Source organism: Theropithecus gelada, chromosome 9, assembly GCF_003255815.1.
Source record: "Theropithecus gelada isolate Dixy chromosome 9, Tgel_1.0, whole genome shotgun sequence".
In the NCBI taxonomy this organism is placed as follows: Eukaryota; Metazoa; Chordata; class Mammalia; order Primates; family Cercopithecidae; genus Theropithecus; species Theropithecus gelada.
The window spans coordinates 103,347,462-103,374,452 of record NC_037677.1 but is presented as its reverse complement, the minus strand read 5'-3'; the positions used below and the strand labels follow the sequence as shown (position 1 = coordinate 103,374,452).

Here is a 26,991-nt window from a genome sequence, read left to right as displayed (position 1 = left end):
TAGTCAAGACACTGAGACATTTGACACAGGAAAAATCCCTCAGTTTAGCTCTTCCCCATGGAGTGTGTTGTGAATCCTTATCTGGATTCGTTATTCAAAATTTACTCTTGGTCTACTTCAGATGTCCCTAGATTACATGTTATACATAATTTCTGTTTCCACTGAAGTTCCCATATTTGAGGGGAGGTGAGCTCTGGAAAGCTTTAGTTTTTACATGAGAAAAAAAAATTATATATTTATTTTTACAAACCTTATAACTTACAAGATTACTCTCAATTATAACGGTTGGAAATAAACTGTGGTAGTATTAGTAATATAAGCGACTTTGTCGCAATAGAAATCGCAGAAATTTTTATATAATAATACAGTCATTATATCTGAAAATATTATTTATACTCATTCTTTCCTCAAAATTGTAGTAGTTATCAGACCTGCCAGTAGATCTTGATATATAATATATTAATTTAAAAAGTACATACAAGGGTATTAAATACTTGTTTTTTAATCTTTTAATAACTTTATTTAAATTTAATTGAATTAGTTTTTGTGTTTGTTCTGGGTAATTTATTTTATACATTTAAAAAATTCTGAAAAAATGAGTCCACAGGCTTTCTCAGATTGCTGATGGGGTCCATGGCACAGATTCTGAAACTTTGCCCCCAAAACAAGTATCTGGATAGGAATGTGTGGTTATTTATATAAACTAGTATATTATCTTAGATCCTCTAGAAAGCTTTTGTACTGTGAGAGTCTATGGTTGGCACTGATGTTTCTTACCAGCTAGCCTCTTATATGTAGATATCTTGTAGTTTACATCTGTGACAAGGATGTTATTCTTTCTTGTATTACTTTCTGCCTTGGGAGGTGAGCTGAAAAGAGCAGGCTCAACTACAGTCAATCACAGGATGTATTGAAAGTTTTGAACATATTTATTGGATGTGGCATTTATTGTTGGCCTGAGTTCAAAGAGGACAAATTGACAGGTTCTCATCCAGGAAGCAAATACTTTATTGTTTAAATATTCTGTGTGTGTGTGTGTGTGTGTGTGTATACATTGTAGGAGCCCAGTACATTAAAATACTAAAAAGGAAACCTACATTCTATTGATTTACCTAACATAGGTGCATTTGTGTATGTGTGTGTGTCATGCATGTAGTTAAAGAGAAAACATTGACCAAACTGTTGGATTGAAAGCTGTGTGAAAAGTTGTATCTTATTTAATCTCCATTCTATGTCCAAAATATAACTTAGATCCCAAAACATTTATTTTTATTTTTATTTTATTTTACTTTTTTAGTAGAGATAAGGTCTCACCATGTTGCCCAGGCTGGTCTTAAACTCCTGGGCTCAAGTGATCCTCCTGCCTTGACCTCCCAAAGTGCTGGGATAGGCATGAGCCACCACCCCCAGATGAAACATTTAATATTTGTTGAATTAATAAATATATTAGTGTGTCACTATTTAGGTATATCTACTGAAAGAAGGATCTTTAACTACTGGGTCTGTGGAGCCCTGTAGCACTAACAGATGAATGCAAGAGACTTACTAACTCCCTGAAACTGGGTGCCACATTTTATGCATATTTGATTTTGGAGGAAAATAACATAACTTTTATCAGAATTTTTCACATGGCAATTTCACATGGATATATAGTTGTATATTATGGTCATCTGTAAGAGAACCTGCAGTACCATCTTTGGCATTACTGCTTCTCCCTTTTACTTCTGAAATAAAAGGCCCAAATGTTTCTGTACTGGTGGTGATCTGTGCCAGCAGGAACAGGGGACAGGGGACAATTATTGGTCCCAGTGTTTATTTGCATGAGTGAGTAACCTCATAACAAGTTTCCCAAGGACTAATCTTATACACTGGGGAACAACAAACCTTGGCCCTTTAACCAGCTGTGAAAATGACTGCCCAAGAACTCTGTGAAATGAGCCTCAAACTAGCATTTTAACAGGCAGAAATAAAATAAAAGTAACTCACAACTTTATATAACTATGCATCCCACTAATTCTGGTCTTGGGTGAGAACTGGAAATCTCATTTTCTACATCCTATCCGCCAGCTTTCCAACCTAGTTTCCATATTGAACAGTAAGTGTGTCAAAATTTGGATAAGGTAAGTGCTGCTGAAATGCTCTGGGGAGGTAATAGAGACCTCAGTTCTCAAAGTCTTCAATATCTCAGCTATAGAGTGGTTTTACTATGAAAATAGCTTACTTTTATACCAACAAAAATAGCAATGATAACAATAAAAAGCCAAGAGGTTATATATGTATGTGTATATACATATATAACATATATGAAATACAGCATATATATATATATGCTATATTTCTCCAGAAATTGTTTAGGCTTATACAGATGATTATGTATATGTATACACACACATATACTTACATGAGTGTTCTTGTTGAACAATTATGGCAAATTTAGTGTTTGTGAATACAAATGCAACTTAAAAATCTTTTCATATCAGCACATATACATTTAGCAACTTCATGGTTAATTGATATATAGAACCCCATTACAAAGTCAACTATATTTAGTAATTACTAAATTATAGAGACCTTTGTAGATATAGAGACTTCTGGCTATTTCAAACAATGCAAATATATACATATACACACATATTATTTATTTGGTTAGTAAGCATTCAAGCTTGCGTAAGCAGCAAACACCACTGAAAGAGAATTTGATGAAGGAAAATTCCTGAGTCAGAGAGTATATATATTTCAAATTTTTGTAGACATTGTCAAATTGCCTCCTGAAATATTTGCAACAATGAATAGACTCTCAGTATGAGAATGCCTGTGTTTGCAAGCCCTCAACAATCTTGGACATTATTGAAGACTTTTCAAATATAACCCATCTGAGAGCAAATTTTAAAAAGGCATCTCCTTATTGTTTTAATCTGTTATTTATTTAATTAGGAGTGAGGTTGAGAATTTTTTTTGTTTTTCTTCGCTACCTTTATTTCTTCTTCAGTGAACTTTAAAAAAATCAAATCTCTTGAATAGAAAATATGAAACCTTTGGCACTGATATACACATTTAAAAATATCAAACTGGCACCCCCCACTTTGGCCAAAGTTCCAACGCTAGCACAACAGTTGCCATTATTAGACCTCGCATTTCATAGTCTTCCTTTATCTTCTTATTTTAGTCAATTTATTAATAACTTCCAAGGTAGAGCTTGGAAGAGGTTAGACGTTTCCATTTCTGGTCAGCTTCAGATTCTGACAGATCCTTACCACTTCCCAGCATGCTGAGAAAATGCACATTCTCACCTCTCTTCTATCCCCAAATAAAGCAACAAGGTTTAGCTGGTATAGCCAGAATCTAGTACTATGCTTTTTTTTTTTTTTTTCCTAGCAGTGTTACTCTGACCCCATATTTCATATTGCAAAAGGCTCTTGATTTCAATGACTAGTGACATCCACTTGACCTCTCTGATTTAGTAACCTGAAGACAGCCCTAACAACCAACCAGAAAAGCATGAAATAAGATAACACGGGCCTCCTAGCACAGCATTGAAAAGCCTGATAGTGACAGTACAACAACAGGCTCTGCTGGGCAGCTTTCAAATTGGGTTCTTTGTAGCCATTATATGCCACTTCTTCTGCTTCCCAGGTGCCCACCCACCTGCATGAAGGTCTGTGCCCTTATATTCCATGCTGAGGCTGAGAGAACAAAGGTGCACAAAAAACTTTTCACTCACAGACCTTAACTTTAGGACAAAGATCTAGGCGTCTATTGGGTCCTTGGGATCCCTCGGAATACTATAGCAGCACTCCATATAAGATGCAGATGTGGCAATCCCCAAGTGTTGAAAAATGTCTAATGTTTCTGACTCCTGCTTAAAAAAAGTAGCATCATAAAGACCCTGGCATTCACTCACATATTTTCTTCCTTTGTCCTCTAAATGCTCAAGCAACAGTGATGCTAGGATCATGCATTATATTCCTATTACTTATCTGGTGTGAGCACACTAGGTACTTTTCAGCTGCCTTACTTATAACAACCCTTGGAGGTAGATACTATTCTTGTTTTCCTCATTTTAATGATGGGGAAATGGGGCTTACAAATATTTAAGTGTTTTTTCCATTGTTTCAGAGTTAGGATTTAAAGCCAGGTCTGTTTCACTCTGGACCTATTATTATTCATTCATTCAAAAAATATTGTTGGACATCTACACCACATCAGATGCTCTTCTAGGCATGAATGAGGGATGATTAGGAATGGATGCAAAGGCTCTGCTCTCATAAAGTTTACCTTCTAGTTAGGGGAGATGTTATAACAAATGTATGAAGCATTTGTATGAGAAGTGGAGCTACAAATGTATGAGAAAAACAGAGTGGGGAGAATAGAGAGTGATCAGAGAAAGAGGGCCATCAAGGAAGAAATCTCAGATAAGGTGGCATTTGGTATTTAAGCCAAGTCTATATGGAAATATGGGAGAGAGCTGTGTGTCTGCCTGCTGGAAGAGCATTCCAGACAGAGGGAAGAGTACATGCAAAGGGTACGGCTATGAGCATACTTAGCATGGCTGAGGCATAACAGAAGGCCAGGTGGCTGGAATAGAGGGAGGGGCGGGCAAACGTGTCATCTGTCTTTATTCCACTGAGACAAGGACTGTGCCATACTGTTCTTTGTTGAGCATCTCCTGTGTTTCAGGTATGATAGCTGGTATGGAGGGTGATAAAAATAATTAAGAAATTGTTCATTGAGGCCGGGCGCGGTGGTTCACGCCTGTAATCCCAGCACTTTGGAAGGCTGAAGCTGCTGGATCATGAGGTCAAGAGATCGAGACCATCCTGGCCAACATGGTGAAACCCCGTCTCTCCTAAAAATACAAAAATTAGCCGGGCGTGGTGGTACTTGTCTATAGTCCCAGCTACTTGGGAGGCTGAGGTAGGAGAATCGCTTGAACCTGGGAGACAGACGTTGCAGTGAGCCGAGATGGTGCCACTGTATTCCGGCCTGGCAACAGAGAGAGACTCCATCTAAAACAAACAAAAAAAGAAAAGAAAAGAAAAGAAAAGAAAGAAAGAGAAAGAAGAGAAAAGAAGAAATTGTTGATTGAATGTGTCCACGTGTCTTAAAGGCAGTGTTTCTCTGTTCTGAAATTAATCTTATAGCATGTAGACACATCTAAATAAATGTGCACACCCTCTCCCCTCTCTTCCCCTTCCAAAAATAAAAATAAAACACCTGGAGAAGAAACTGGAAACTGTATGCTTTCTCCTCCATGAGCTAAACAGTTTTATTTCTTCCTGCCCGCTTTCTACTTTCATTCCTGCTTGCTTGCTTCTTTTTTTCCTACTTTTTATCCTTCTCTCTCTGTCTCTCTTTAACTCCTTCCCTTGCCCCCTACTGTCTTTGTAAACTTAATTTGGAAAGTTATGTGATATGCTTCTCAGTTCTCCATGATTGAGTGTGACCTTGTATATAATTTTCTGTCTTTATCCAACTAAACTAGGTTCTAGTGTGGGTTTCCAGTAGGACTTTCTTGCAAAACACACAGCCAGTGTTCCCCAAACACATCTCACATTCTCTCATGCCTGTGTGCTCCTGCCCAGTGCTCCTTCTTTCTGGAATGATGAGTTATCCTTGTCATCATTCCAGGCAGCCTTCTAGGCTTTCCCTCAGCTCTTCCATAATGTCCCCATCCCTGACATTAGTAATTCCCTCTATAACATAGACTGAATAGTAAAATAGTCTGTAGCCTAACGAGGACTAAATAGGCCATGGAGGAATAACAAGTCCACAGCTCTGTGTGATACAAAGTGAAATAAATTCAGAGTCACAGGAAAAGTTTCTAGGACAGAGCAAAACATCTGTGCAGAGGTAGGAGGACTGAATGTCTCACCAGCAAGCCCATAGCACTTCCATTCCTCCTAGGATGCTCTCATCATGCTGCACTGTAATTGGACACGGAACTTTCTGTATTTATATTATCAAATTGGTGCAAAGGTAATTGCAGTTTTTGGCAATTACCACAATGACTCTTTGCACCAACCTAATAGTATGCTTTTTGTTTTCTCTCTCGTGTTCCCAGTTTTTAGTTTCACGCTTGGCTAAATTTGATGATCCCAGAATTTTCCCTGTAGTAGTCATGGCCTCCGGAATGCCTAAAGGCCAACAATAAAATACAATATTTAGTCAATTACACTGGTCCCAAATCAAGAAATTTCTTAGAAGAAAGCAATGCTAAATCACAAACTCATCATGCCAAGCTAGAACATCTGATGTCAGTTTATAATTTTTACAGAAGTAGCTTGTCCTCTGTGTAGACTTTCTGGAGCTAAGACTAGAATCTCACTTTTGACATTCTCAATTTCTAGCTGGTACGTGTGACAGAGGGCACTAGAATAATGATAGGAATTAAATGTATATGAACAGCAGCGTGTTGACTTGTGTGTGTGTATGTGTGTGTGAGATGAGTGAGTACATTTAATACAAAAGTTTCAAAACAAGTAATAGAGCAGTAGAACAAAAGGAAAAGTTATATGCACTTGTATGGGCTTTAAAATCTGTTCTGCTTTTAAACAGATTGCTTAAATTGCTGATTTAAATTGTTTCCAAGTGGAAACAATGAGGAATAGGTGAGTTTTAAAGTGCTTATGCTTGCTTGCATCGTTTCTAGCTTTGTTTATAATTAAACTTCTGCAATATTAGGGAAAATTAAAGTATTTGGTGCTAAATAAATATGTGTTGAATGATAGAATGGATGGATAGAGTCCCAGAGATCTGTAATATATTTTTTTGCTGTTGGTCAGGCTGGTCTCGAACTCCTGACCTGAAGTGATCCACCTGCCTCGGCCTCCCAAAGTTTGGGGATTACAAGTGTGAACCACCGAGCCCAGCCTGGATTTTAAACAAAGTTTAAGAGAGAAAAAACATGTGATCCACTTAGCACAGTTCCTGATCCCGAGGAAAGGTTGCTCTGGTTATTTTGGAGGTTAATGCTGCTGCTGCTGTTATCAGTGACATTCTGGGGATGGAAAGGTTTGTCTAAGCCCCAGGAAAAACTTCACAGAAGAAGGTCTAGGAAGTATTTGGACTGAGTAACAGGAAAGGAAAAGACAGTTGAAACCAGCAGAACTCTCTGAATGAACATAGGGAGTCAGCCAGGAATAAGCATGCCGTTTAGAAATAGCAGAAGCCCTCAAGACACAGACTTGCCAGCAACATCACAGAGCTTTGTTTTGTTTTGGCAGCAGTGGGAAGGAAACAGGTTTCAGTGGATAATTTATGGTAAAGATTTATTGGATCTTAAAGTCATAGTCTGATTTGTAGCATCCTTTTTGTTTCTAAGCTTCTAATAACTCTCATTATGGAAAGAAATAGTCTAAAACCGAGCTTGGTCAGTGACCTTCTCAGAGTCACACGCCATGCTGGAGATGGAACTAGGACCCCGAAGATCCCTCCAACAGGAAGACGGAACACCTGCCATACCCACTGATTGGCCCTGTGTGTTGGCTGCAGAGGTGACTTCCACATTCTCCTTGTAGCCCTACTTATTTTGCAGTGCTGTCTGCTAACCACTACCACACACTGTACTGCCTATGCAGAAGATTTGTATTTGTATTAATTATTATACAAGGAGAATATTTTTTCATGGTGTTTTTAAAAACATACTTAAAAGAAAAAAATCTTTAACCCAAATAAAAATTGAATATAAAAAGAAAGAAGTGGCCAGGTGTGGTGGCTCACTCCTGTAATCCCAGGAGGTCGAGGCAGATGAATCATGAGGTCAGGAGTTCGAGACCAGCCTGACCAACATGGTGAAACCCCATCTCTACCAGAAATACAAAAATTAGCTGGGCATGGTAGTCCCAGCTACTTGGGAGGCTGGGGCAGGAGAATCGCTTGAACTCAGGGGGTTGCAGTGACCCGAGATCGCTGCCACTGTATTCCAGCCTGGGTGACAGAGTGAGACTCTTGTCAAGAAAGGAAAGGAAAGGAGGGGAAGGCAGGGGAGGGGAGGGGAGGGGAGATGAGAGGAGAGGAGCTGCCTCAGGTAGAAATATGCTTAGTACTTTACAGGTGGTTAGCTTGAGACACAGTGAGCAGTATTGGTGATTGAAGAGAGAGGACTTAAATACCAACTACAGCTACTATTATGTGAGTACAGTCTAACCTGGTGCTAGACTCAACACATTTCAGGACTAAGGCAATCAAATGTCATAACTTCTGGCAAGACGGATATTGTTTATTCCCATTTTGTAGATCAGAGTTTGGAGATGTGGAGTGATTTACTAAGCTAGCAGGCCTTGAGCCTGCATTTAAACCTCTGATCCTCTGTTCAAAGCCTCCCTTTTTAAAAGCAGCTTCCCTTTTCTAGAACAGCACAGGTTTTGGGTGGATGGGGATTGCATTATTCTAAGCAGCAGCTGTTGCGGAGAGTGAAGATGCTTGAAAAGAACAGCACAGTGTCCTAATTACCTATGGCAAGGAAAACATCTGTGTAGGAAAAGTAATGAAATTAATTCTAATGTCTAGCAGTTGCATGCATTAATTGACATTAATTAATGCCAAATTACAAGATACTTCCTATGGAATCACATCATACACTCACCAGAATTGAATATGGAAAGAGTTCATCATACTTAATGCTATTACAGCAAGCCCCAGGGGGAATAAGAGTGCTTGGTCCCTCATTATGAAGTGCAGCCAATTTCTTTCTGTTTCCATTAGGAGGAGAAAGGGAACAAACCAGGAACACTTTACCACAGGCAGACTGTTCAAAATGGATCATTTCCCCTTCAGCTTGCAAATTTCACTTTGAGCCACTCAGAGGAAGAAGTGTTTTGAAGACCTCTTCCGGGGCTTTTCTTGTGTCCCTACTTTTACACTTGGTAATTCTCAGACCAAACGGCATGGGAAGTAGAGAAAGAACAAGCAGAGAGAGACAGTTGATTTCACAGCCCATCTTGACTCCCCCCTCCCCTACTTGCCCGGCTATAGAGGGGCTGGACTAGGGATTTGTTGTACAGATTGCCAACTCTTTCACATTAGTGCCTCTCCGCTGTTGTTGACATCTCATATATATCTTTTATTCATTTTTCCTGTGCAAACATACATTTATAGATATCTATATATACAACCTGCAAAAAAACCTCAGGTCCATAATGCACATATTTTGGTAACCTACTTTTTAAAAACTTTTATTTTGGAATAATTTTAGATACACAGAAAAGGTACCCAAGATAGTACAGAATACATGTACTTTATACCCAGCTTCCTCTAACATTAACGTTTTACGTAACCATGGTATATTTTCCAAAGCTAGGAAATTAACATTGGAATAATATTACTAATTGGTAACCTACTTCTATAATATAAAATATATTCAGCATTCCCTCATAAAAGCAAGATTTTAATAGCAAACTCTAAATGTTCCATAGTTTATTAAGTTCTTTTTCTATTGTTGACCATTATGTTTTCTCCAAAATTTTTTATTATACATAACACTAATAAATATCTTAGTTGTTAAATCTTTGCATTGATCTTTGACTTTTTCCTTACATAGAATTCTCAGAAATAAACCCTAGGTCAAAGGGTATCTCTTTTTTTCTTTTTTTTTTTTTTTTGACAGAGTTCACTCTTGTTGCCAGGCTGGAGTGCAGTGCCATGATCGCGGCTTACTGCAACCTCCACCTCCTGAGTTCAAGTGATTCTGCTGCCTCAGACTCCCAGCCAAGTAGCTGGGATTACAGGCACATGCCACCATGTCTGGCTAATTGTTGTGGTTTTTTTTTAGTAGAGATGGAGTTTCACTATGTTGGTCAGGCTGGTCCCACATTTTTGAGTATCTTGATTCATATTGCCAAATTACCACTCAAAAATGTTAAGGTGTTCATGTTTTGTATCTAGGGGTATCTGTTTGAACCTTAGATAGAAGCCAGACTTAACAAAGATTGGCCCCAAACTCACTGGGATTTTTCATGTAACATAGTATAGTAGAAATAAACCAAAGTTGGAGTCAGTCTAACCATGTTGCAACCACATACTGCCATTTCTACAAATCACTAATTTTTAGCTTCATTCTCTTTATCTGCAAAATCAGTTGATATACTCTGTAGTGTTGTGAATATTAAATGTACTATAGCTATGTGAACATGTTTCAGACTGCCTGGCTCATAGATGATTAACAAATGTTAGATTCCATCTTTGTTTTCTCCCTAAAATCCCTTAGATAATAATTTCTATATAGATGAGTTAGAAACATGAAAGGAGTATGTTATTATTTTCCATCTTATGTTTGTACAGGGACCTCTGAAGAGGAGATTTAGGTCTTAAGGAAAAGAAAAGAGCCATCAGACATTAATACAAATAAAACAAGAATTGTGTATGCATCAAGTCCTCATTAGGTGTCAGTCTTAGAAGTTCTAGTTGGAAATTGTATTTGTAATTAGAAGCTCAAGACCTCCTAATCAAGTTCTTATTGTGTTTAGCCATTGTTTTTTGTTCATTATCTCACATAACAAGAGGCACAGAGGTTGGGCAGCTTGAGGCTCAGTACCATCAACAGCTCAATGATGTCATTAGGGAATGGGTACTTTCCATCTAGTTGTCATACTCATTGTGTAAGCTTGACTGTAAGACTGGCTCCTTTGGGCAACCAGAAGCCTAGAGCCATTCACATTGAGACACAGTGTTTACAGAGGCAGAAGATCTTCTGCTGTATCTCCTGATATCTCTCAGCTTCCCCTTAAAAGCTCTCTCCTCACTTCTCATGTACCAATACTAGGTTTAAATGCCCCCTTCTAAAACAACCAATGGCAAGTGGAGAAGGAAGGCCTGAGTGGGTTTAGAGTGACAACATTCATTCCTGCATATGGGAACTTCTGAGTCACATGGAGAAAAGATGAGCTGACAGATCCAATATTGGATATTTCAGCAAAAAGGCAGAGAAAAATGGGTGTTCAGCAGCTCGCCAAAGTACCTGATTCAGAAATACAACTGGAATATTTAAATTTGGCTTAACTAGTCTTTTTAAGCGTGTTCCCAAAGCTCTCATCATTATGAAAGGTAGCAAAACAGAAAACAGAAGTATTATCATTCTTAATCATAACAACTAACGTCTGTATGAGTTTGAGTTTCAAAACATTGAGCATATATGTTATTTTAATTCTTACAGCTAAAGTACAAGAAAATTGATATTGGCATCCTCCTTTAATAGATGAAGGAAGCAGTGAAACTGGCCCAGTTGTCCCATAGAACATGATGTTTATGCTTTCTTTTGAATGAACACAGAAATTGATCCTCCCAGTCTTCAAACTTGAGAAAGTTACATTTGTTTTGTCCAAGTTCTCATCTGAGTTGCTTTATCAGGAAACCAACCATCAGGCCTCCCAGATATCATCAAGGAACTTAAGCTTACCAGATCACTGCATCTAGACAATAAGACACCAGATCCCTCACCCATCCTGATTGCCTAACTGACAACTTGCTTGCTGTTGACCAGCTGTTCTTCCTTACACCCCTTAATTCCTATTTTCCCACACATGGTTACATTTCTTCCTTGCTATATAAACTCCTAATTTTAGTTTGTCAGGAAGATAGATTTGAGACTGATCTTCCGTTTCCTCAGCTGTGGCACCTAATTCAAGTCTTCTTCCTTAGCAATACTCATTGTCTCAGTGATTAGCTTTCTGTACCACGAACAGATAAACCAAGACGGAACATTGGTTAGCACTGCAGTAACAGCAAGGCTCGGGAAGATGAAAGGGTTTCCTATGAACTACACAGCTAATAAATAAACCACACCAGAATTCAAGCCCAGTTCTTATTGTCATAAATCTCCGTTGTTTCTATGACCCCCAAGCTACATTTTGGAAAACAGAAGTCACTTAAAAGCTGTAAAATGGTCTGGCAGAGTGTAAAATTGTGAGGTAAAGATTTTGTGTGCTAGAGGGAGGATCGTTCTGGGAAGGGATGAGTCCCAGAAACTGTCTTTAAAAAGATCCTGTGTTCTGCTCTAACATGAAATTACAGGAATGCCTGAAAAAGGAGATGAGGAAGGAAGAATAGAGGACTCTAATTTAATTTTGGAGGTGGCTTCACACCAGGACTAGACAGGTTAAAGCGCTTGAGAGCTATCCCCATCTTGGGAAATGTCAGCGGGGTGAAGGAAGATGGTGTGTAAGGCTCTCCACTGTCTCCTGAGAGTTTATCAGAAACCCCATCAGTCATTGGTCAGAGGGAGCAAGAGAGTATGCCGACCCCTAGTGGCACTCTTTGCAGAGTACAGGTACACACAAGTTCCTTAAGTAAAGGTGGTCCTGGACAACTTCGCCTTCCTAGTTTTCTTAAGAGAAATCTTTACTGAATCCTTATATCTAGCTTATCTGTCTCTTGACATACTATTTCCCACCTCAATTTCATGTAAATAATCATCTTCTGATATTTTCATTTGGAAAAGTGGATTTCTGCATAAGTCTCTGGTATCTTAAAATCAAACCCACCTACTCATTAAGCATCAAAAACAAGTAAAATAACTTCTTTTTTATACTCTAAAGGATATATTTCAATAAGTGGCGTGTTCCGACAAATATTCATTTATTGGCTACTGTGTGCCGGCAACAGTATTAGGATCTGGTGGGCACGACAGTGAATAACAGCAACAACCAAAACAAAAAAGGCATTTGTCTTTATGGAGATTACATTCTAATGGGAGCAGGGCTCAGTAAGAAAGAAATAACAAGGTAATTTTATATTGTGATAAATTCCATAGAGAGAATTAATGGGATGGTGCGTGATAAGGAATAATCATGGAAGATCCTCGGATGTAACAGTGAACTAGCCAAAAATCTAGAACCTGCTTTGAGAACAGTCTGGGGAGAAGCATTTTAGGCAGAGGGAATACAAATAAAGAGTCTTTAAAGTGGTAGAAGGTTTGGCCAACTTCCTGAACATAAAGTAGGGTGGATTAGAAGAATTACAGAGAGAGAAGAAGAGATTAGCATGGTGAGAAGTGGGGGAGGTTGGAGGGTTGGCGTGGTGGGTGGTGGAGAGTTTGAATTTATTCTCAAGGCAATGAGGCAAAAGGCATTTTACGTAAGGGAGTAACATAATCTGATTAGATAGAGACCAGGATAGTGTGCTCAAAAAACAGGAATAGCCTCCTTCATAAAATATATTTCCAGTAATAGAGATCAAACTGATGTAAGAGTTCTCATTAATGATATTGTATTTATCATCAGATGATCGGGTGAGATCCAGGGTCTCAATCGACCCAATTATAAAATAAAAGCAAAGTCCTGACTCAAGGGGAACTCCTCCCAAATCAGTTTTGCTTTTTTTTTTTTTTTTTTTTTTTTTTTGAGACGGACTCTTACTCTGTCATCCAGGCTGGAGTGCAGTGGCGTGATCTTGGCCCACTGCAACCTCCGTCCCCTGGGTTCAAGTGATTCTTTTGCCTCAGCTTCCCAAGTAGCTGGGATTACAGGCGCCTGCCACCGCGCCCAGCTAATTTTGTATTCTTAGTAGAAACGGGGTTTCACCATCTTGACCAGGCTGGTTGTGAGCTTCAGACCTCATGATCCGCCTGCTTTGGCCTCCCAAAGTGCTGGGATTATAGGCATGAGCCACAGTGCCCAGCTCTATTTTACTTCGAATGAATTATGAAAGAAAAACCCTTATCTTAACCTAGAATCTTATAACAACATCATTTTTATCATTAGATGATGAATGATTAAATGTATGTGTGTTTTCCTGTTTGTCAAAGATCAAAGTGTGAAGGTGAAACCTACTAATGAGAAAAAATTGACCATGAAATCGCAAGTATTATTGCCAGTTTTTAAAAAATATTTTCATTTGGGTTTGGGAGGAAAAGAAATAATTAGCAAGAATTTAGTATTCTAGGATATCAAGATTTGATGGAAACACCAGGAGATGTTGTAGGTGGTATTGAGAGCAAGTGAGTAAAATAATAATGATAATAATTTAAATAATAATAACAATGACAATAATGTATTTAACAAAGATTATGAGACTTGTTTAGAGAATTGGAAATGGTGGCGGGACGCGGTGGCTCATGCGTGTAATCCCAGCACTTTGGGAGGGGAGCCCAAGGCGGGCGAATTCGAGGTCAGGAGATCAAGACCATCCTAGCTAACACGGTGAAACCCCGTCTCTACTAAAAATACAAAAAATTAGCCAGGCATGGTGGTGGTAGCCTGTAATCCCAGCTACTTGGGAGGCTGAGGCAGGAGAATGGTGTGAATCCGGGAGGCAGAGCTTGCAGTGAGCCGAAATGGCACCACTGCACTCCAGCCTGGGCAACAGAGCGAGACTCAGTCTCAAAAAGAAAAAAAAAAAAAAAAAAAAATTTGGAAATGGTAAGGGAAATAGCAAACGTCCACCCTGACTCTGAAGCTCTATCTGTATATCCCCCTTAACCCCATGTTTTTTTTTTATTTATTTATTTTCAGATTCACATTATCTAACTTGCCGAATGCAGAACTGTACAGAGGCCAACAGGAATCAACCTTTTCCAGGCTACATTGACCCAGACTCTTTGATTGTTCAGGATCATTATGTATTTGTTCAGGTATGAAAAATCCACTTCTGTTGATTGTCTCAGAAACCTTTATTTTCCTTGTTTCTGTCCCTATTGCAGTCCCTTTTGCCTGCTTTACACTCCATTAAGAGTCAAAAAGAGAGGAAGGGAGGGAGGGAAGGAGGTAGGGAGAGAGGGGAAAATCACTATCTTTTCAACAAAAGGATAATTACTGAATGTGGAATCTTCTATACTAACAGAATAGTAATGAGTTTCTTTGGGCTGTGTCCGGATATCTTATCCATATGGGGTCATGAAGGCATCACAGAGAGGAGTGAGATTGTCTCTAGGATGATGCACAGTACGATCTGTCTCCCACACCTGCATTCCAAAGAAGCTTCCAGTTATCAAAGGGACTGAACAAATATGTCAGTCTCTTTCTATCTGGGGAAGGGTCAGCCAATCAGCCCCCTCCCCAATACCCACTTTAAAAGTGGAGAAGCAGGAATGGGAAGGGAAGCTGTGGGGTGGCTGGAGATAGTGGGAGGCAGAGGCCAGGGGGTGAGTAATCAGCTTTTATTGTCATGCACCAACTGTGATTAGAATAAAGACACTTCAGAGCAGATATATTCAGCCAGGTTTTTCACCCCCAGGAGAGTGGAGAACAGTTTAAGAAGCTGAAGTTTCCTGAGTTGTTAGTAGAGACAAGAAGCAAATATGCTGCACTGCTTTTCAGCATTCAAGGAGAAATTTAAGCTTGTTTGGACAATGCATTTAAAAACTCAGTTACCGCCTTCCATGTTAAAAATGACAAAGGTACTATTACTAAATAGCTTATATGTATATATAAAATTATACATAAAGACCCATTCTAGACAGTAATACATTTATTTCGACAAGAAATTGGAATTTAGAATATTTAATTACATGCTTCGAGGAGGCCATTTGTTTAAGTGCCCATTGGCCTGTGTACTTTTAAAATGTTTCACATGTGATCTCACACAGACACACACACACACCCCCCATTTCTTTATTCTTCAGGAAAATTAGTAATTAATACTCGGACAATTTCAGCATCAAGTTGTCAAGGGACATTCAAATAGTTACACGTATTGGTTCTGTCTATAATAATTCATTTCTGTTATCAGTGCCGCTCCTAGGAACCTTTTCTGGTTTCTAATAACAGTTTGTGATCTACATCTATGACTTACAAATGAGAATCAATTCTGCATTTGGAATTTCATACAGTCTTTACCCATGCCACCATGAACATCCTGTAGCCCCTCACTAGACCTAAGAGGTGATCTGGCCACATGACAGTGAAGATGATAACTTTCCAAGTCACATTCCTAATGTGATGAACATGCACATTTGCCGACCTTCTGGGTATGCAAACTCCAGCTGTCATTGAAACTCCAGGCATTTAAAGAGTTTAAGGGTGGCTGCAAAGGAGTGAGAGAGACTGGTGGTGGTGCCCTTGACACTGTGCCCTGCAGGTTGCTCATATGCTGGGCTGGAGACCACACCCCTTCCTGCCTTCTCTCACACCCACCAGGATTCATTGAGCTGCATGCTTCGGACAAAATTGGAGGGGAGCTGGCTGTGGTGGCACCTGCTTTTAGTCTCAGTTCCTGGGGAGGACTGCTTGAGCCCAGGAGTTGAAGGGTACAGTGAGCTATGATTGTGCCACTGCACTCTAGCCCTGGGCAATACAGTGAGATTTAGCTTTAAAAAAATTTTAAAAAGGCTGGGCGCAGTGGCCCATGCCTGTAATCCCAGCACTTTGGGAGGCCGAGGTAGGTCGATCACCTGAGGTCAGGAGTTCGAGACCAGCTTGGGCAACGTGGTGAAACTCTCCATCTCTACTAAAAGAATACAAACATAGCCGGATGTGGTGGCAAGGGCTTGTAATCAATCCCAGATACTCAGGAGGCTGAGGCAGGAAAATCACTTGAACCTGGGAGGTGAAGGTTACAGTGAACTGAGATGGTGCCATTGCACTCCAGCCTGGGTAACAGCAGTGAAACTTAATCTCAAAAAAATAAATAAAATTAAATAGAAGAGACCTACATTGAATTTAGACGACAATCCTAGCCTGGTTTTGTGTCTGATACGTCAGCACTCCTGTCTGTGCCATGTGCCCATAATCATCAGTGTAACACCATCAAACTGGAATTCAGTGCCCAGAAATGTGAGCCTCCAGCTCTGCCACTGTTTGACTTGGGCCGTTTCATTCTGATATGGCACAGGGACCTACCTACTTGTAGGGTCATAGACTTGGGTCTAGAGACTTGGGCTGGTGATGGCAATCAGCCAGTGTACCCCAAGGTTAGTATCATTTGAAAAAAATAACTCAAAATGTTTTCTGGCATCTGAGCCACAGTGCAAATTTAAGAATTGTATTTTTGTCCAGTAGGTTCAGTTTGGGCCTCTGACCAGCTCACATACTCTTTATAAGTTGTGTTTGAACTGAATGCCAATTCTTTACACGTGTCTGCAGTAGACATTAATGCCATTTGTTGTGTTGGAAACTACCTCCTTCCATTCAGGTCGCTGTTCTGTGACCTGTGTCTGTCATCGTAGCTTGAGCTTCTTACAATCTTGTTTTTATGATCCAGCTGACATCAGGAGGGCGGCCACATTACTACGTGTCTTACCGAAGGAATGCATTTGCCCAAATGAAGCTTCCGAAATATGCTTTGCCCAAGGTATGGCCTAGATCACTTTCTTCATTTCACTTTTGACTCTCATTCACAGAAGCCAGCCTCCATCCCTTTCCCAAGGACTCTTTCAACCTCTCATAGTCATGTTTTATTTACATCTCTCATCTCTGTTTCCCAAGTTTGCTCTGCCTACTGTCTTTTTGACCATTCTTATTATCCTTCTCTTATTTCCTCCCTCCCTTCCTTTCTCTCTCTCTCTCTTTTCTTTTTCTTTTTTCTTTTCTCTTCTCTTTTCTTTCTCTTTCTTTCTTTGTTTCCTTTCTAATTCTTTCTTTTCTTTCATCTTTCTCCTTTTCTCTTTTTCTCTCTCTTTCATCTTACTTTCTCTTTTTCTCTTTTTTCTCTCTCTCTCTCTGGGATTGTTGCTATAGGAGCATTCATAAGAATTTTAATAATTGATTTGAAATAATTTAAATAATTTTAATAATTGATTTAATAAAATCTTTACAATAATAATTGTAAAGATTTTCAAGCCGTATGTATTGGTTTTCTAACAAGACAGAAAATATTTTTTGGATGTGTTATGTATCAGTGCAACAGCTGCAATCCATTTCTGTCTGGTTTGATTATCAGTTGTTTACTGAGCGGTGATGCTGTGACGTGGCACCAGCCTTTGCTTTCTCTCTCAGCCAATCAGCTCTCTGTAAACTTATGTGACTGGTTGTCTTTAGAGTTCTGAGGCGCAGCTAATTTTTTAGACTTTCCCAAAGGCATACCCTTTGGAAGACAGAGACAAGCAAAAGTTAAAGACCCTCAACTGTTGACAGCCCCAGGCTGTCTTTCCAGAAGGTGCTGAAGAACTGCGTTAATATGGAGCGCCACCTAGTGGAGGTCAAACTGACTTGGGAGCTCAAAGCTGTGTGTTTGCGATCTTGCTGCCATTGTGATTTATTTGAAGTGACTAGGAACTGTAAATGTATTGTGCCTTAATCTTAGAGCAAGGGAGATGTATGTGGCTATAAGAAAGGGACTCTGCAGGTTTAAATAGAGTTCTAGCTCAACTTGGAAGACTTTGGGTTGTACAAAGAACATACATAACTTTTTTTTTTTAATTGAGTTTCCATGCCTCTTTCTCTTGTATTTTCATCCATGACTTTGTAGTATGTTGACTTGAACCAACACCAGACAGCTGCCCAGGAAGTCATATAATAGACATAACACAAGGGCACAGCAGACCTCCTCTCCCGGGAGAGCTAGTGGTGACAGATTATTCTGGCTTCTCCAGGCTGAATTCTCTCTCTTGGCTACCACCCTACCCTAACCCTAACATAGTGAAAGGTGGGCTGTAAGCCTCAGTCCATTAGAGGTAATAACACACATTGAGTTGCACTATTTACTCCAAAGAACTATAGCTATGCTTGTAGTTGTTATTTTCAGCTGCTGAGAGATTGATGACTGTGGTAATTATCCAGAACTGTATGTATGTCTGTGTCTGGATACATTTAAGTTCTTGTTCTTGATTTGGCTTAAGTGTTTTTCTTTTTTTTCCAATAAAACACGAATTTACAACATTGAAGTTGTGCCTTAGATAAGAATTGGGTAACATCACTATGTAAAAGGAAAACTGAGTGTTGTTCAAATTACCCCTGATAATCTCTTAGGAAGGTTTGTCAGAGAAATGAACATGTTAACTCAATAAATACAACAGTGCCGGGTTTTTCTTTTTTCTTTTCCTCTTGAGCATTGAAATAAATTGTTGTTTCTTTGATTGACTAATAAATGAAGTAGTTGACTTGCAGGATTTGCACCTTAAAAAAAAGAATTATCCTCAATGCAATGACATGCTGCTGCTGTTCAAGAGGGATGTGGAAATGGAGACCATATCCTCATCTTATGTGCACTCTTGGGAATAAACTGTTTTTTGTTTGTTTGTTTGTTTGTTTTGAGACGGAATCTCGCTGTGTCACCCAGGCTGGAGTGCAGTGGCATAATCTTGGCTCACTACAACCTCTGCCTCCTGGGCTCAAGCGATTCTCCTGCTTCAGCCTCCCGAGTAGCTGGGACTACAGGCGCATGCCACCAAGCCTGGCTAATTTTTGTATTTTTAGTAGAGACAGGGTTTCACCATATTGATCCGGCTGGTCTTGAACTCCTGACCTTATGATCCACCTGCCTCAGCCTCCCAAAGTGCTGGGATTACAGGTGTGAGCCACTGCACCTAGCGGGGTATAAACTCTTTAAGTGACATAAATTTTGGTCGAAATCAAATGCTATTTGTAGCATAACTGAGGCTAGAACTCAAGTCTCCTGACTCTCAAGGTAGTGTATTTTTTATATTATACTTTCTTACCTTGAAGGTAAATTTATAGCTTCTGTTATTAAAACATAGCATCATCACCTCCTCAAAATTCCATATACTGTCAGGGGCATTAAGAAGAAAATCCCATTGACTTAAGGAGCCCCAGAAATCATACTTTAAAATCAAAGAAACGTTTGTAGAGTCATTGCTGGAAGTTGGGGAAACAGATACTTTGCATTACTTGTTCATAGCCATCTCACAGATCATTGCTGACAGTTGCCCCCAGTGGCATCTAGCCAATATGGAAGGAAAACGTTTTACTTTGAACCCAAATTTATGTCTGTCTTCTTCCTCCTGTTCTCCCAGAAGATCATGTTCCATTACTCAGTCTCATCTGGGTTCTGAGGGTAGAATGCAGTGATTAATTTAGCTTGTTACCAGAAAAAATAGGAGCTAGTACAGCAAACGAATGTATTATTTGATCCAGGTGGGTTTTTATTATTTAAGGCAATGAGATTCTTTATTATAATCCCATTATACCTTCGAAAAGAAACCCCAGCTTGGGTGGAGTGGTCTGCGACAAAGGTGCATGTATTTCATGGCCTTCTGTCAGAGTCAGGGCTGGTGCAACTGGAAATGAACAACGCTTCATGCCGACCAAAGGAATCGAGACAAACCAGCACTTTTATGCTCAATTTTCTTTAATCACCCACTACCATTGTATCAGCTCCTGAAAGATCATAGTCACCCTGAGCTGTGCTCAAAAAAATGTTTAATAATATAATAGTAAAGAATGATAGGCGGTAGGGAGATTTTAATATTGCCTTTGCCGTTAAGAGCACGTGGCCCTCCAGACAGGCAAACGTAGTGACAGTCTTCCTTAACTTGCTCGGAACCCATTCTGAGCTACTCAAGTGAGATAAATGAGGCAATACATACGAAAGTGCTTTGAGCATTTTGGAGGACAGATACTCTATAAAAGCAAGGTAATATTATTATTAGTATGGATCTAGTTGTCTCCATGGTGGAAGATCGATGTGGACCAAGATGCAGGTGATGTGAAGGCTGCTTTATTTGCAGCAGGAGACCTGGATTAGGGACCCAGATCTGTCACTAACTTGCTTTGAAACCTTGGGCTGGTTTGTCAATGCCTCTTTTCTTCATTTTTTTTTTTTTTTAAATAAGGAGCTTAGATTCACAACAATATTTTCTCATGTGTGTTACTTAGAATAAAATGTCCTTAGTAATCCTTCCTGAGAATTTGGCGGTGTGGTCAAATATGTCTGAAAAAAGAAAGAAACTCCATTCTGTGTTTCTTGCCTAGAGAGTACCAGTAGCTCGCTGGTATGTTGAAGGTTTAGAATGTCCAATGAGCAAGAAAGCTCTTTAATTCACCGTTAATTAAAATGTTTTACCGTTTTAAAGTGGTAAAACATTTTTCAAGTTTTCCAAACTTGAAACTTGAAAATTTTCAAGTCTTCAAGTCTTTTAAAATCCTAACAACATTGGTTTTTTTTTTGTTTTTTTTTTTTTGAGACGGAGTCTCGCTCTGTCACCCAGGCTAGAGTGCGGTGGCCGGATCTCTGCTCACTGCAAGCTCCGCCTCCCGGGTTTACGCCATTCTCCTGCCTCAGCCTCCTGAGTAGCTGGGACTACAGGCGCTCGCCACCTCGCCCGGCTAGTTTTTTGTATTGTTTTAGTAGAGACGGGGTTTCACCGTGTTAGCCAGGATGGTGGTCTCGATCTCCTGACCTCGTGATCTGCCCGTCTTGGCCTCCCAAAGTGCTGGGATTACAGGCTTGAGCCACCGCGCCCGGCCTACAACATTGTTGTCCTACGGAACAGACTTTAGAAATGCTTCAATACAAAATCTGTAAGATCACAGTTGCTCTCAAATTCTGTGATTTGGTTAAATATTCAACATAAAGTGCCACATTGGGAGAAAAAGCACATTTTTCCCAATAGAAACAGGGTTTAGGGAAGGAGAAAAAAGTTGCTATATAAATATTTTAAACTTTTCAATTAAAATGTTTAAGACCAATATCATTTGAAAATGGCTGTTCAACATAATTATATGAAACAAAGGAAGGATTGGAACTCAGCCCATATCTAGAGATGGTCATTTTAATCTGTTATCATTGTGTGATTAGTTCTCTAAGTGACCTAGACCACAATATTTGGTGCATCTGTGTTTTCCTTTCCAAATCTACAAAATAAAGGCTTGGGAGAAGTGACCAGTACAGGTGATGCACTTTACTCTTCCAGCATAGGATTATTTAATCAAATATCTATTGTGAGACTCAGAGGTTCACCAGTGCAGAAATTCACTGTAAATCACAGAAGTGGGAATTAGCTATGCGGTCAGGTTATTGTTGAAATATTTTAACTTGGCTTCAGGGATTATGCTGCATCTTACTGACAAGGAAGGGAAGATGAATTGGGAACAGTTGTTTGATGCTTCTCAATGTCAAAGTAAGGATTTAGGTCTTTGCCCTATAGGATGGAGAGCCATGGAAGGTTTGGTCATCAATGCAGGAACAGCTCTGGAGCTAATTTCCACAGACAACTCTCTCCATTAGAAAGAAACCAAACACTTGGGTGTAGCTTCTCCCAGTTCAAAGAATTTTAAATTTTATTTTAAACAACAACAAAGACACTTGGGTGAACCACTTCTTCTCGTGTATGTAGTTAGGACTTGAGTATTTGCAGTAAACAGAAAGGCCAAATGAACCTGGATTAATCAACGAAAGGGATGTAAGGGCTCACTTAACTGAGAGTAGCTAACATATCTAGAGCATATGCTAAGTGCCAGACACTATTAGAAGTGCTTAACACTTATTAATGGATTTCATCCTCACCACTCCATGGGGAACCTACTATCCTTGTCTCTATTTTGCAGGTTGAAATTATAAGACACAGAGTGTCCAAGTTCACGTGGCTAAGTTATACAGCCAAGATCTGAACTCAGGTAGTTTTACTCGAAAGTCCATTCTTCAGTCACTTTGCTAGACTGTCTTCTTTAACTGAAAAGTCTGGCAGTGGGATCAGCTGCTTAAATGTCCACATTTAGGGATCAAAAAATGTCACAGGATTGGGCCATCTCTCTCCATCCTCTGACCCTGTTTTCATAAGGATTGGTTTCATCCTTTACCTCCAAGATATGTCTCCAGCAGATGTGGAATTTTCTCTTTTATTCTTACTGCTTACAAACCAATAGTGAGATACTAATTTTGTCTCTCCCTAATGACTCCACAGTCATTCTAGAAACATGTCATATTGACTTTATGTGGGTCACCTGCCCATCACCTATTCAGTTGCTGTTGCCAGAGAAATGGAATATTCTGAATGCCAGTTCTAAAAGCTCATTTGTTGTGCTGCTGGTAGAAGAAAGCAGAAAAAAGTTTAGATGAAATATAGAAATATACCTGAGAGGAATGCGGCTGTTTTTCAAAACACATCAATCCGTGCAGTTGTACCTGCATCTCCTCAGGTTCTGCATCAGATTGAAAATATTAAAAAATATGTAATAAAAAGTAATACAAATTAAATAAATGATACAACTGTTTACATAGCCTTTACATCGTATTAGGTATTGTAAGTAATCCAGGGATGATTTAAAGTGTACAGGAGGATGTGCATAGATTACATGCAAATCTTATACCACTTTATATAAGAAATTTCAACTTCTGTGGATTTTGGTATCTGAGGACAGTCGTGGAACCAATCCCCCTGCAGATACCTAGAGAGAGCTGTAATTACCAGGAGAAATGTAAATAGACATTCAGTGGATAGAAGCACATATTAAATTAATGGGCAGGATTCATTTTTTGGCCTCTCCACTTGGGGTTCTTTCTACAAAAATGTTACCAAACTCGAGTATGTCATATTGAGCCTGAGTAGAGGTGAGGAATATAAAGCTCTTTGGATATGGACTTCTCCCTCTGGGATCGAGTTTACTGTGATAAAGGGTAAAGAGGAGAGGGAATCTTGTGGCTAAACATCTAGAGCAGAGTCAGAGCTGAAATGCTGCTTAATTGAGAACATGGGCATATATGACAATGAGAAATTTAGGTTAGTAGTTAGGTAGAATTTCCCTGCACTGGAATTGTTAACAGGAAGATTGCCAGATCTCCTAAAGCTTTTCAAAAATAGAGTATGGTGCATCTGGAAAGATTAGAGTACTAAGCAATGCCAAAAACAAGAATTGTTCTACGTTGTTCTTCTACCTTTGTGGTTATATGCAATCTTTGTTTTTGTTTGTTTTGTTTTGGTTACTTAGCTTTAATTTTTGGTTTTTGGAAGTTGTTTTATGTCTACTGTCTTGGGCAAAGGGTAAAATGCAGCCAAGAACATGTTAACAGACATCCCCTAAAGAAGAAAGCAGGCTTTGGTCTGAGTCAGCAAGCTTCGGACTGTGGTAGCTTCCATTGTTCTTCTCTAGAGTTACGAATGGGGGAAAAGAATTTGAAATTCCCACCCCAGGGGCATTTGCTCACTGCCTCCATGCTACCTTTGCTTTAATTCTGTCTTCCAGGACCACCAGGATCTGAAAACATCGTCAGTTATGCAGACTATCTTTTGCCCTTTTTCACTGGAGGATTCCTGCAGAACCTCTCAGTTTAGGTTTTGATAAGCAGCTAAGTCTTTGAACACATTAACATGAGGATTAGTACTTTGGGTTTCCCTGGTGAATATTTTCTTAGGGCGGAGGGTAGAGGAGACTGGCTGGGGGTTGCTGAACCTTAGGGCAGTGCTTTTCAAACTTTAATATGCATGGTAATTATTTAGCAATCTTACTAAAATGCAGATTTCCATTCACCAGGTGAGGCCCAAGGTTCTATGTGTTTAACAAGCTTACAGGTGATGTCCTTGCTGCTGGTCCATGAGCCATGCTGAGAGATGCAGGGTTTGTCTATTTTCTCTCTGTCCCTCCAGCTTTTCCTCATGTCTGCCCCATATATGCCTTCTGAGCAAGTATCATATTTGTGCTTGGCAAAAATATCAGGGTGCTTGATTCTCCAAATCATACATATTTAAGAAAGTATTTTTCAAATTATGTAATGAGGCATTTAAAACTGATCTATCAAACATCCCTCCATCCTATTTTTTAATGACTTTATTGCCTAACCCCACAAGTGACAAAGGAAATATATGATTAATGCTTAACTAATTATTATTTCTCATATATGCAAAAGGAAGCTACCTTCTATTAAAGTACTCATTCTGGTATTCCTCATTTGATGCCACACTCTTTGGATGCCTGCCAGGTTAACGTGTAAAACTCTTCTTCCCTCTTCACGACCTTGTGTCTTTTCACAGGACATGCATGTTATCAGCACCGATGAGAATCAGGTGTTCGCAGCGGTCCAAGAATGGAACCAGAATGACACGTACAACCTCTACATCTCAGACACACGTGGTGTCTACTTCACCCTGGCCTTGGAGAATGTCCAGAGCAGCAGAGGCCCTGAGGGCAACATCATGATCGACCTCTATGAGGTATGTCACGAGGCATATGTGGTCCTAAGCCACAGCAATGCCCAGCTGGCTGATGGAAGCCCCACATGGACTCTTTTCCTGGTCATTTTAATACAGTTCCTTATGTGGCCTCATTTCTCTTGGGAAATGGAGAGATTTGCAGAACATTTTTATTAGTTAATTTGCAATCCACAGAACATCTCTGGGAGGGATTCTGGGAGAGATTCTTTTTTGACAAACTCCACAGGACATGAAGGCTTAGCGGACTTGCGGAATGTCTGGGGAGGCAGCCAATTACAGGGTTTGACGAGAGTGGCCTGCATGCGATGTTTGGACATAGTTTTGAAAGGCAGACAGGGCCGTGAGTAAAGGGATGGTGGATGGCACTCCCTTGTCTCTCAGAAGAAAGAATGAAGGGGATCAGGTCTCCTGCATCCAGTCAGAAGACGCTTCATTTGGACTTGAAGACCTTTCTGGTTAAATAAGCTCCCTTGGCTAATGGCCTTTTTCTCACAGGGCCAGAGAGTGAGATAAGATTAGCAGGTGTCTGTCTCCTAAATCCAGAAAAATAAAATAAACAACTACTACAACAAGAACGGAGCTTAGCAGACTCTTTGTTTCTCAAGATGGCTAAGATTCAAAAGAAAATCATGTATGTTGGATTGGTTAGCTTTCATGATAAATACCAATGCTTTAATTGCCATTGAAGGCACAGTTAGCTAGAAAGAAAACTGCTGCCTTGGGATGGATCTTATCCATTCGTCAGTCTTATCATGCACTACGAAAGATTTATAATAGGTTATAATAAGCCATTTGAAAACATTCAGAATTTGGGAAGTGCAACAATATACCTATATTCTCTCTGAAAAAAAATCTAAAATGGATTCAGATATGTACAGTCATAGTGACACTATCATTTAGTCAAGAATAAGCGCAGTGAGTCAAGAGGTTGTTTGTCTAAGAAGTAAGGATATATCTAGTATGAAAGAAACTAACTTCACTTAAGAAATTTTAACCTGTCATTGTAATCCCTTTCAATGTGTTCTATCTTCCTCCTCCTTCAGAGGTTCTTCGTGATTTTTTTCTAGTATCTAAACTTTTATGTATGTATAAAAGCATATTAGTAAACTGTATGCCAAAGTTAGAGCCCAGGTATTTGTAATAGAAATTATGGCAGACTAGCATAGGGTCTAGTTTATATGTATATGTTTAGAAAATTCTACTGCAAACTTTTTCATACTTTCACAAGGTTTTCCACTTCTTCTTCTGCCCATGTTTCAGATAAATACAGTATCATGTATGACAACCTCAAACTGTATTCTAGAAGAAATTTACATATTGTGATGATTTAGTTTCAACTTCATGTTGAATAAAATTTAATTTAGAGTACAGATTTTGGATTTAGGTTGCCTAAGCTTAAATCCTAGCAATGCCACTTCTATGTATTCTTGAGACAAATCCAGTAACTTCTGAGCCACAGTTTCCTTGCTTAAAATATGGAGATAAATATGATACCTACTAGATGTGATTTTTCTGAGGATTAAATGAATTAATCCTTTCAAAGCACGGAGCACAGTGCTTAAAATACAATAATGCTCAACAAATTATAGATAGCATCATTAATATTATGTTCCAGTGTGTTCAAGCACCACTGCAGTGTTCTACTCTCCTAGCCTTAACATCTACCCACATTGTTTAAATGCCCAAAACATTTTTATTATTTCGGATTCCTACATCTTCCCATATTGCAATTAGTGCAGCCATATGACATTCTTCATATCAAGTAGTTGTCTTTTTTTTTCTTTTCTTTTGATATGGAGTCTCGCTCTGTCACCCGGGCTGGAGTACAGTGACACGATCTCGGCTCACTGCAACCTCTGCCTCCTGGGTTCAAGCTATTCTCCTGCCTCAGCCTCCTGAGTAGCTGGGACTCCCACCACCACGCCTAGCTAATTTTTGTATTTTTAGTAGAGACAGGGTTTCACCATATTGGCCAGGCTGGTCTCAAACTCCTGACCTTGTGATCCGCCTGCCTTGGC

General features: G+C 39.5%; 1 protein-coding gene across 5 annotated transcripts in view; it reads left to right on the top strand.

The window, feature by feature from the left end:
* SORCS1 (sortilin related VPS10 domain containing receptor 1) overlaps positions 1–26,991 on the top strand; it is a 590,775-nt gene that overhangs the window by 439,741 nt on the left and 124,043 nt on the right. For all 5 annotated transcript variants that reach the window (XM_025396369.1, XM_025396367.1, XM_025396364.1 and 2 more), the window contains exons 7-9: positions 14,445–14,563; positions 17,131–17,220; positions 24,794–24,973. In XM_025396369.1, the coding sequence (XP_025252154.1) occupies positions 14,445–14,563; positions 17,131–17,220; positions 24,794–24,973 (389 nt within the window). The remainder of the gene's footprint in view (positions 1–14,444; positions 14,564–17,130; positions 17,221–24,793; positions 24,974–26,991) is intronic.